The 12552-nt window shown below is 41.1% G+C and overlaps 1 protein-coding gene across 4 annotated transcripts in view; it reads right to left on the reverse strand.

The window, feature by feature from the left end:
• Positions 1 to 12552, reverse strand: part of Col14a1 (collagen type XIV alpha 1 chain) — a 216034-nt gene that overhangs the window by 120770 nt on the left and 82712 nt on the right. For all 4 annotated transcript variants that reach the window (XM_021650061.2, XM_021650060.2, XM_060389409.1 and 1 more), the window contains exons 13-16: positions 12407 to 12536; positions 9739 to 9878; positions 2717 to 2843; positions 736 to 875 (exon numbers count right to left, since the gene is read on the reverse strand). In XM_021650061.2, the coding sequence (XP_021505736.1) occupies positions 736 to 875; positions 2717 to 2843; positions 9739 to 9878; positions 12407 to 12536 (537 nt within the window). The remainder of the gene's footprint in view (positions 1 to 735; positions 876 to 2716; positions 2844 to 9738; positions 9879 to 12406; positions 12537 to 12552) is intronic.

Consider the following 12552-nt stretch of genomic DNA (forward strand, 5'->3'; position numbering starts at 1 on the left):
GTACAGATAATATATATGCATGCAAAAACAATTCATGAAAAAGAGGCCATGAATTGGAACGAGAGCAAGAACGAGCATATGGGACCATTTGTAGGGAGAAAAAAGGAGGGGGAATTATGTAATCATACTATAATCTCAAAAATAAAAGAATATAATTTTTTAAAAGAAAAAATGGGAAATGAAAATATGTATATGAGTAAGAACTAACTGAATAAAACAGTAAAAAGCTGAAATCATTTTTAAATTAAACTAAAGACCTTATTGCTTTCACTTCTGTCACAAAATTATTATTAATGTTGTAAAAGTTGACTGTAAAGTTTTATTAAATATTATTGTGAGGGCCAAAGAATCTGAGATACATAACTAAAGCCCTGGTACCATGTTTAATCTTTGAACTACAGAATTATTTGATGCCTATGAAATGTCAAATGCTGTGTCCTGCAAGATACTATTTCTGGCTGGGTGGGGGTGGTGCACACCTTTACTTTCAGCACTCGGGAGGATAGAGACAGGCAGATCTCTGAGTTCGAGGTCAGCCTAGTCAACAGAGTGAGTTCTAGCACAGCCAGGGCTACATGGAGAAACAATGTCTCAAAAATACAAAAACAAAGCGTGGCTTCTTCTGCAGTTCTCAAGTCCATTTTAAAAACGGAGACCAACCTGGGTGCAGCCGTAGCCCTTCACTTCCGGGGAATATATTCAGCATCAGTTGTTGCTGTGGTTCAGTCAACTCACCTCCTGGGTCTTCCCACCATAGACCGGAATCCACATCAGCTTGTGCTGTCCTTCCTCAGCTGAGAGCGGATGCCAGGTCACTCGAAAACTGTCTGTCTTCACCTCATCAATTTCCAAGTATTGTTGGGCAGGAACTTCCTCTGTGAGCCACAGAGGAGATTGGGTTTGAGAAGTGAGAAGGCAAGAAACAAAGCTCAACCAGCTTCCCGGAGGCAATAGGATGGGAAGACTGAGGGAGTTCTTGGTTTGGGAAAGCCAGAGCAGGGAACCAGCCTCGATCCATCCAGTGTGGCTTTAATGTCTGTTTCCAGCACCTTCCAATACCATAGATTAGGGAAACCACAGAAATAATGTTCCCTGAAAATTTCCCCAGTAACTCCAGGACTCTTACATTCTTATATTGGGCCATTTTCATAAAGTACGAAAAGTAAAACTGGAGCCGATAAGGCAGGTCAGTCAAAGTGCATGCCTCAGTCAAAACCACGAGGACCCGAGTTCGCCCTCCACCCCACACCAGAACACATGTAAAAGTGCTGTGTGCGGTGGCTCCTGATGGTTAACAGCAGCCCTAAAAAGGCAGAAAGCGAAGGATCCTGGAGCTTGCTCGTCAGCTGGTCTAGCTTACTTGGTGAGCTCCAGGCCAATGAGAGCCACCGTCTCAAAGAAAGTGTTGATATTCTTGAGGATGACATACAAGGAAGTTGTCTGGCCTTCGTACACACACGCACACACGCATGCATGTACACACACATGAACACAGTTTTAAAGTAAAAATGTCATATCCATTATTATGGACAGGCATTATATTCCGAAGGTATTTTGAGGAAAGGATTAAAGGTTAGAGAAATGCTTCATTTTAGCTCTCTACATTTTAGTATCAAATCACTCCTTGGCAGTGAGTGAAGTCCTGGAGAAGAACCTTCTCCTTTTTAACATGGGCATGTGGGCAGCGCCAGAGAGAAAACATTGTCTGTCACTCATTCCACCACCTCACAGCATACACACTTTGGGAATTTACCTCAGAAAGCATACTGTGCCCAGAACAATTTCTCCAGTCATTGACTATATTTGAAATCAGTGATTTGAAAACTCTGTTAGGGCACCCTGAGAAATCCAAGTAGAGTCCGCATAAGACGAATTTGGTTAATTTCCATTTTTTCCCTAAATTGCCTTATTTCCTCCGTTTAGAGATGTATTTGTTTCCAAGTGTAATCAATAAATTCGGAAGGAAAACAGGATTGCTGCCACTGTGAGGCAGAAGAAAATGTTCCCTGTCTACAGGGAAATGACAGAGTGCAATGGAAAAAATTGTCTTCATGCCTTCTATTTAATTTCAGCATTTCAACCATTCCTTGTTGGGTTAAGTTTTGGACTCCGGTACATTACATCTATATCATAACATAACGCACTAAGTTAAATATTGAAAAGTCATTTCCATTGGCAGAAAACTGTCTGGTATCAGTAATTTTGGAGTTCAGCCTAATGCACCCACACACACATGAATGGAAGGAGAGAGTAAAAATTTTATATTAAGAAATAAAAGAAACGGGGAAAGGGTTTAGACAACAGGGTACACTTTTCTTTAAGTGATGTTTTGTGCATTTTTTATTGTTTGAAAGTTTCATAAATGAACACAATATATCTTTTGTCATATCCATCCCCCACTTCAACTCCTCCTGGACTCCCCCCGCTACATCCTGCCCCTAACTTTATGTCCTTTTTTTTAACCCACTGAGTCAAATTAGTGCTTCCTGCATGTGCATGAGCGCAGGGAACTAAACTTCAAAAAGTGAGGTGGCATTTTCTCTCTCTTCCTTACTTTAGTAGAAAAGCATCAGCCAGCACATGTTAGCTATCTGATTGTTCACTTGTTGGTAATATCTTAAGAATTAGTAGGGATTCAAAGTCTCAGAGGAGGAGGTTGCCACAGGTTCACTAAATAGTTGCTTCTGAAACCCTTTCAATCCAGGATAAGGCTTACCTGTGGTAAACTCTCCAACCAGAGGCAAGGACTGCCCCTCCTCATAGAGGGAGAAGATGGCAATAGAGTACTCCGTGAGGGGGGTCAAGCCTTTCAGAGGGAAGGTAGTGATGGGGTCGACTTCAACCTGCAGAACAGAGCAACCACAGAGTCTATGTCCAATCCTCTCAGACCGCATCAGCCATTTCATTATTATCTGCTGCTCAGCTGGCTGGAGGGTTATCACGACTGCAAAGCGCAACACCGAATCACAAAGCCAGGGAGCGTCCATCTGCGCAAATTCTGACCTTAGACTGCTTACCAGCTGTTTCTCTGGGGGATTCTCAGAAGGTATATGCAGTGTAAGCATGCTCCCACCTCTTTCTGCCTAGGGTCTTTGCAAATGTAATTCGTCTTGTCTTTGACTCTACTGCTCAGTTCTTTCAAAATTCAGCCTTCCTCACCTATACAACTATGCTAAAGTGCCTCCCTGGGAGGTTTTCCCTGTCCGCGTTTGTCAGCAGACTTGCTCTCTAACACTGCCGTCGCTGTTCCTTCCTGGCACTATTCACACCTGAACTCCCTCTGGGTCTGGATCTACTTGCATTCCGTCTGTCTTCCACGTCCAGTGCGGGCCCCGTGGGCATGACTTGGGTTAGTTCCCTCATCACTCTGTCTAATTGTTGGATGAGCCTATGACTCGGTTTCCTTCTTACTTTTATTAAATAAACTGAGTAGATAAAAATCAAGGTGGACACACCACAGAAGTTTGGTTTTTGTTTGGTTTTGTTTTTTAAGAGAAGGACTTGTCTGAACTAAGAACCAGTTACAAAACCAATATCCTTCTCTGAGGAATCAAGTGTAAACCAAGGAAAGAAAAAGGAGTGCCAACCTGAAGGAAGGGTTCTTCTTTACCGTGCTGGAACCCTGAGGTGTCTGCAAGGCTGGGACAGCCAGCTGGAGCCTTGAAGCCTCTAACTAAGATACCTGGCAGCAGTGAGGTCATTTTGGCAGCATCATCCCAGCCAATTTCCTTGAGGGATGCAAGTCCCATGTGCTGATACCACATGGCAGAGAGAAGCAGACCAGCCAGACTACATGCCTGCTGTGTCGCACAGCAACAGTCACTGAAAATGAGGACCATCCCCCCCTGAGGGATCGGCAATATTCTAGATGGTTCTTAGAAAGCACTGATTAGTGATGCCTGGGCGATGTCTGCATCCACTGTGTTAAGCACCAAGTCTCCAAGGACGTGAATTTCTATGCTCCATTTGTAGATAGAAAAATTAGTTAAAGACCTTGCCTGAGAGTATGCAAAGCAGGACCTACGACTTAGACCCAGATGTTCAGATTCTAAACCCTATTGTTTTAAATATATTTTTACCATATGTTTCATTATTTAAGTGCACAAATGCACAAATTCATATTTCAAATATTAATTCAGTGTAAATCTTCAAAAATGGTATCTATGCATTGTTTCCTTATGTTCTGAACTGTTGTAGCTAAGTCCAAGAAAAAACACATCATTCATTCAGAGCCCTTTCCCCTGCCTTCCCTCACCACACTCTAAGTACTTACGGCTTTCCAAATAAGAACCTGAGGCTAAGGAGTGTAACTAATTTTTTTCTGAGCCATAAAACATTCAAATGGTAGATCAGCATCACCTTAACTTTCTTTTTAAGTCTCAGCTCTGTGACAAATGGGAATCTTATGTGGATATCAAACTTACATAAAAACAAAACCAATTTCTTAGGTTCACTAAGTCTAAAGGAAAAAATGCACATAAGCGTAACACCATCTATTTCTTATGTAGTATATGTACCTGCTAAAAAGAATTCTGCTCATTTGCTAAGGCCTTTTATATACCTCTTAAAAGACTGTGTTTTATATAAATGACAGGATGATTAACTTATTTCACTAAATAAAAAGCTTTATGTGCCATTTTTACTAGTTGCTTTTCTTGTACTGTTTTGTTTGGGAAGGGGGCATTATATAGCTCAGGATCGCCTTCAGATCCTTCTGCCTAGAGGATTTTAGGAAAAAATCATGACTGATTTATGCAATGCTGGGGACTGAACCCAAGGTTTCCTGCATGCTAAGTGAGCCCTTTGCCACCTGAGCTCACTCCCACCTCAGCCTATAAGGCCATACATTGTTAGCTATTAGCTGAAGCTGATTTTACTGATAGCACGTTAGGACATGTGAGAAGACTTTTAAGAAATGACAACAATGACTTTGATGTCATTGTTTTGCAAATAACTTAAGAAGAACTTTATTAATAGTCTAGCTAAATACTTCCCTTCAGTCTAATTGCAGGGGGAGGGGTTGACGAAAGAGCACTAACTGAGCAATGAGAGATGTGGGCTGAGCCACGGATTCATGGCTGTTGGAAACTGACATTTCATGGTCTAAAAAATGGTGACGTCACTTCTCTGAAAGTCCATGGCAGCAAAAGGAGAACAGTGGCCATGGTTACCCTTCACCCTGAATGTCTGGGTGGCCTGGTGTCTCAGCTGAAACACTGAGCTGCACTCTGAGGCAGGCAAACATAGTCATTGCAACCTGAGAGTCCACCTGGCGCGGGCTGTCCACACACTCCTACCAATGCACTTAGGAACCTAGGACGCCACACTGCAGATACAATCTACTCCAAAGAATGTTTCTCCACACACACACACACACCCATAGCCATCAAACATAGATAGTTCTATTCAGTTGTATTCAGTGTTCGGGAGAGGGAAATCTAGCCAAGACTGGCTTTGGGTAAATAGCTAATAAGGCAAATCGTCCTCTGAGTGAAGTTTTAGGGAGTCTCATCTTATGCCTACAGAGTTTCTGCCTCATCTTCATCTGCATCTTTCTACCTCATCTCTGTACGAGGAATGAGCATCAGCCTAAATAGGATGAAAAAATCTTTTCTTGGAGTCTGAAAGCCCTAGTCCTCTCTGAGCTTCTTTTGACAGCTCTCCATTGTTGACGGTCTCCTCTTGAGGTCTTATTCTTCATATAATCTGTTCTTTTGGAAGCAGCATACTCCTTAAGCAACAAATCCAGGCGCTAGAACCCCAAGGCCAGCTAAACAGTCCCTGAAGCTCCTCAGTATGGCTCCTCTTGTGCTCTGCAGGCTCCTCTGGATACCGGTCCCTAATACATGCCCTCACTTGCTGAACCTTCCCACTCATAGGTCAATCTTGGTAGAACTCATGTTCATTATTAGGCCTCTTGGTCTCACCCCTAGAATTGTACTTTCTTAGGCAAGGAATACCTTTCTGCGAGAGAACTCATTTTCCCATATTTACTGAAACTGGTTTTGGAATATCAGTTCAGTACACTTACGAGAGCTTCAAATGTCTGGGAGTTTTTGAACCAGTCGGTCTCCACTGTGTTGGCAAATTTCCAACCAAGGTTTTGTTTGTCCTGGACTTTTTAATGTTTTTCTTCATTATCTACTCTGGAAGCTCCTTGTTGAGAGGTCAGCTCCCAACTGCTCGGCACACAGCTCACCGAGACGAAAGCAGTCAAGTACATCTTCAAGAACCTGGATGTCTCCTGAATTTCTTGCTTTCTTTTATGAACTGGTAACATGTTCATTCACTTATAAGATTAATTCAAATTTTGTAACCTTTTTAACTGTTAAGAACTCCCAGGGCTAGGGGAGTAGCTCGGTTGGTAGCTATGCTTAGCTTTCACAATGCCCTAGGTTCATTCCCCAGGAAAGGCATTAAACTGGCTGTGGTGGCACACACCTGTCATCTCAGCTCTTGGAAACTGGAGACTAGAGGACCAAAAGTCCACAGCCATCCTCAGCAACACAGCCAATTTGAAGTCAGCCCAGCATGTGTTATTTTAAGCATAAGTTGGTTAAAATGATTTTTTTTAAAAATCTGTACTTGTAGAAATATGACTTAAGCAGACATAGATTTTTCTGGTATAGATTGGTTATTGTTGGTAGTATGCATGCTTCATCACCAATTTCTTGTAGCCTAATAATGTCCATCAAGTAACTTGGAAGCCTTTGGCCAAAAAGGAACAAAATCTCTTACTTTAAAGCAGGTTGTGTCTTTTCAGTGTTAAACATATTTCAAATTAAAAAGAAAGTTTTTCTTTTGATCCAAATTTCAGTGGAGCCAAAAAAAAAAAAGAAAGGAAGGAAGGAAGAGGATGGAAAAGGAGGAAGAAAGAAGAACTAGAAAAAGAGAAAGAAAGTGAGAGAGGGGAGGAAGAAAGGAAGAAGGAAGGAAAGAAAGAAAGAAAGAAGGAAAGAAAAGAAAGAAAGAAAGAAAGAAAGAAAGAAAGAAAGAAAGAAAGAAAGAAAGAAAGAAAGAAAGAAAGACTCAGTGGTAGAGCCTAGGTGCAGCCCTCAGTATCACCCCTCAAAAAAGGAAGGAGCCTGGCTGTTTAAGTGTGACTATTTCTAAGGAGAGGGTGGTCTTCAAAAGTTCCTTTCTGCTAGTGCAGATCTGGCTTTATTATTTTTAAGTGGTGATTTCCATGTGCCAGGAGGTTATTCTGTATTCATACATTAACAGTACCCAAGGAAACCGTCTACAGACCAGGGGTGTTGGCTGCAAAGTGATGCTCTTTCAAGGTCTTTGAGGTTCTGAGTGTGCTCTTGAACATGATGGGAGCTCAAAGTTTTACATTCTCAAGGACACAGTAAGCCAATCGCCTCCACAAGTCCTAAGTTGTATATAATTCCATATTTCTGAAGATTTTATCATTCCATCCAGTTGGTTCGTGAGCTGTGGTCTGTGGACTTACTATGCTTCAATTTTTTTTAATACTTCAACTTTTAACTTGACAAATTATGTGTAAAAATAGGAATCATGAGTATCTGCCCAGACGTCCCACAAGCTAACAGAAACACCTCCTCTCTCAGTCTCTCTATGGCCAGTGCTGAGAAGGAAGGCATCTCCAGTGGCCATACATCCCCATCATGTTCATCCCTACCTCCTCTGTTGTTCCTGTCACTGGAATTAGCTGACTGGTCTTGAATTATTGTCTTTCTTTCAGCACATAGTATCTTCTACATAAAAAAAAAAAATGGGAGTGCAAACTATAGATTAAGTTAGCTTGAGATGTTAGCTGAAGGTCACCTCTTTGCAGTGGTGTGTAACTGTACACTTTAATTACCACACTCCTCTGTGTCCATTATCTGCCTGAGCCTCTTACACAGCTAACTGTGCAGCTCTTGAGAAAATAACTTACTTATTGAAGGCAATCACAAAACATCTATAGCTCAGGAATTCTATCTTAATTGCTTTACTGCTCAGGGCTCTTATCTTTGAAAACAAAGCAACTTTCCCCCACCTACCCCAGACTCACTGGAATTGTTTACTCTTTAGATTTCTGAAGGCTGAGAAGAAGGGTTGAACGTTCTTTGTCCAGGTTAGAAAATGTGGCCTTGTTGACATTCCATTACACAGTGACTCTGATGAGAATACACACTGCACAATATTGCTTGAGTTTAATTGTAGAAAAAAATGGTTTCAACATATGAAAACACTTATTTTATTTGGTCAGAAAATAGGAATGATGTAATCCACCATAATTCCCTCTTTTTCTTAGCTTCCTGGACCAAGATAAGGAAAAATAAAACAAAAATAACCTTGCTATCTTGCTAAAGTCATATTTCTAAGGAAATAATTCCTGAAAGTATTAGTCATCACACACAGGACGATATATTTTCTTAAGTTTTAGCAAGTTTTGTCATTTCTGAGTATCTTTCTGCAAAAGCTCAGTTCTTTTCTAAGTCAGAATTTAGCTTTAAATTCTAGAGTCTGTGAAGCTCCCATTTCCTCAAGGAGAGAGCTACACTGAACTTTGAGTCAGTTTGTTGAGTCTGAAGACACACACTTCTTCGCCCCCATTCACCTGGCCTATTGTGTCTCCAGATAGAGACACACCGGTGAACATCTCCCATCCACAGGTCCCTCTTACGTGATGACCAGGCTACCCACAGTAGGCAAAGTCAGTGTTTCTCCCACAGTGAACGAGGTTTAGGCAGGAACTTCTGACATTTTCTGTCAAAGAAGTGTGTATGGCAGCAATGACACCAAATGTCTCTTTAAGATGTGAGCTTGCTGTGGAGTTCATAGTATATTCCCTGCCTCAGTTTCTTGAGTGCATGATTGTATGTATGGGTGATCATGCCTGACTTTAAGTGACTTCTGAGTCTATATTACTAAGGGTGATATAATTCCATTAAGTACTTCCTCTCTCCTTTGGATATGTGTCCTGGGACTCGTGAGCCAACACTCCTGAAGCTGCACCTTGGAGTCCAAACATGACAGCTCTAGCTATCAACTGCACCAACTTCCCTAGAGCATGGACTGGACATGCAAAAAGTCACTGAGATCATGCCAGCTCAAGCCATTTACACGTCAGGACAGAAGTACATCCAATTCCCAATTCCTGAACCCCACAAACTATGAAAGAAAATAAGCGTTATATATTACATATTATATACACATAATTATATAATATTATATATTATATAATTATTCATATACACTCATTATTAATATTTATTATTATAATTATATGTACATATTATATAATTATTAGATAAAAATAATTAGTATTATTTGTTTGCTGAAGCTCAAGGACAATTTCATTAATTAAAAAGAAAGATCGCCATGGCAGACAAGCTGAACATGTCAGCAGCTGCTTGGGGGATGAGAATAGAGTTTTAGAAAGCAATGCCATTTCAGCTACCAACATGGAGGTCAGCAACATGTCAGCAAGCTGCCACACAGCAGGGAATGGGGGCTTTAGAGAGAGAATAATGGAGAATCAGAAGAAAAGCATATTTACATCTTGGCCAGCATCCAAAAGAAAGAGACAGAAAGAAGGAAACAGGAAAATCGTGTCTTTCAGAGTTATAAAGGCACAAAACCCACCTGAGCCTCATGACCACTCAGCTTTTAAGAACTGCATGGGGGAAGGGATATTAGCATGTTCTCAATCCCCTAGGCTTTGATTAAAAGACCATAATTGACAACCACACAACAACCTGAAAAACGCCACGCCCCACAGCTTACCTCATTGATTTCGGTCCCATCTGCACTGGTGTACACAATTCTGTAACCACTGATCTTTCCGGATGTGGGATCCCAGGTTAAACGAGCACTGTTCGAGCCAACATTGGAGATTCTCAAATTTCTTGGTGGGGTTAAGGGTACTAAGGGAATAGAGCAGAACTGAAACGTTAAATAACTGAAATAATTTAAATTAAATGAAAACATAATAAACAACACCCTTGACTTTCAAAGCACTTCTTATTGAAAAAATAGTCACTTAGATAATATAATTCCCAAATACTCCAGGAATTGTCCCATAAAAAAATCAATTAAGTTGCATACGTAACAAAGAAACTCTTTTCCATGTAGAAAATGAATGGCAACAGAAAGTTATACATGCTTAGAAAGAAGCAGGATTTGGGTAACTCCCCGTTCCTTTCTGCATTAGGCATGATAAAAATAAGAAATCAGCAGCCCAGAACCCAGACACCTAACACCAAGTCTGAGCTCATCCACTCAACTGCCATGTGTCTCCATGTGTGAAAGAAAGAAGGTGCTGTCTTCTGTGCGCACAGCCCTAGCTTCTGAACCTTTGCCGAGATTTCACTGATTCATAGCCGCAGTAAGTGTCATTGGCCAGGTGACCCCTGTGAGCTTAAAAAGTACCAGGTCACCTCATTAAACTGCAATGTCAGACTGCAAGAGTAGCAGCTTCATCTCTATTGTAGTGGTGACAAAACTAACGTAAAACAAGCATGCAACTTACACACAGGCACAAGTGCACATGCGTGCATATGCACACACACACACACGCCAAGACCTCAGCGACTGCTCTGTTTGAATCAACAGAATAAAAGCCTTGGAGACGAGTTATACCACTTCTCCCAGCCACGAGGGCTACTGCTTTCCACTCTGGTGGTCAAGGTGTTCATTACCTCCATGCGTACTGACTTCAGACATGACAGAGCTCTCAGGAGTTAGTGGTCATTTTAATGCTTAAGGAGCTACGAAGTGTAGGAAGTAAAATACAGTGATGTTAATCAAGCATCATGCACGCGTAGCTTTACATCATTCTAGAATCCAATTACATTGTAGTGACAAAGCAGGAAAAAGTGTATTTTCCTTGAGACATAAAAGTGCCCCTTGGGAACATTTTGAACTGATGCTCCTTCCTGTCTTCCTTCTCTCCCTCTGGCTACAAGTGATAGGAAAGAGCTGCACATAGTTTAAGCACCTAGATAAATGAGCATTTGTGACAGACAGTTGGAGGTTTGTTTTTTTTTTTTTATAGATAGTTTCCCCAAATACCTCAAGTGGTATAGAGATACTTTCTGATGCAATTTGTTTTTTGTTTTTCTTTTTCTCCCAAATTTGATGTTTTAATCATTGCTCTGAAGAACAGGGCAGTACAGCTTGAACTAACAAAGAATAAATATGAGAAAACGTCTTTAGCATTAAACTTCTGTTATGCTTTAGCCTCCAGTCGACTCATAAAGACAATGCACTATTGATATTCTGCTACTCATCTTGTGCCAAGGAGCAGAGTAGTACTTCCTGCACTTCCATAACAAAGACTCATCAACAGGACCATGTTTATAATGGCCTGTGGCAGGCCTTTTTAGCATACTATCATTCTTAATCTATTATCATCCTCTCAAAACACAAATATATATTTTCTTAAAACATTATTAATAATGTAAACAAACTTCCTCATCAATGGGATAGCAGTGGTATGCCACTTGTCTAGCATACATGAGGCACTACACTAGAAAAGTACAAATTTGCCTTCCTGGAGGACTTGGACTGCCTGCTCAGCTGTAGTTCATAGGCAGCTCAGTCTACATGTGTGTTCCCTAGTAAGCAGAGCAGGAACTGTCTCTGACAAGAACTCAGTTGCTTGCTCTTTGATAATGTCCCCTTGGCAGGGCGAGCTTGCCAGCCCACAGAGGGAGAGGATCCAGGCAGTCCTGATGTGACCTGATAGGCTAGGGTCAGACAGTAAGGAAGGAGGTGTCCCTCTTTCAGAGGACTAGGAGAGAAGGTGGGACTGGGAAAAGATGAGAGGGAGGGTGCTACAATCAGAATATAAAGTGAATAAATTGTAAAAAAAATAAAAAAAGTTTTAAATTAGAATTCCTGATAAAATTTTAATTGAAAGCCAAACACAATAAAAAGGGGTTCATGTAAGAAAGACATCAGACATTTTAGGAAAAATATTCATTTCTGAGTATAAAATAGACATTGAGTAATTACAAATTTTCACATAGACTTAATCTTGTATCAAGCACATAGCACATAAGATGCTGTTTCTTCTTTACAGACAGAAGAACTGACAACATTGTCACTGGAGCAGTGCTTAACCTGAGCTGAGCATCCCACCTCAGCTGCTGTGGTTCCAGAACATTCTGGGACCCTCCCACCCTATTCTGATCTAGTACATGGCACGTTTGCATTTAGAGAGAGACACGGGTGGATTTATGGGAAGGATGCTAGAGTCTGGTGCTAACATCCAAACGTCTCATGACATGTCAAGATAAAAGAAATACATCTCTTCTTCTAAGTTAAATATACGTTTTCCTGCTTCACGGTGGCCTCTTGAGAGTTTTCCACCAGAACTGGTATTTTGGATTCAGAATCTCACACATTTATTCGGGCTGTTGTGATAGTGTTTCATGTGAACCCCACTCACAGGTTGTCTCTTGTCCCGTAGCGGGATCGCTGGCCTCTTCTCCAAACATGGCATACACAGTCACTGTGTATTCTGTATTGGGGAATAGCCCACTCAGTTCAATGTCTGTGTGGGTCTCTCCGATTTTCATCTGAAAAGAGCACATG

Source organism: Meriones unguiculatus, chromosome 8 (assembly GCF_030254825.1).
Source record: "Meriones unguiculatus strain TT.TT164.6M chromosome 8, Bangor_MerUng_6.1, whole genome shotgun sequence".
Lineage (NCBI taxonomy): Eukaryota > Metazoa > Chordata > Mammalia > Rodentia > Muridae > Meriones > Meriones unguiculatus.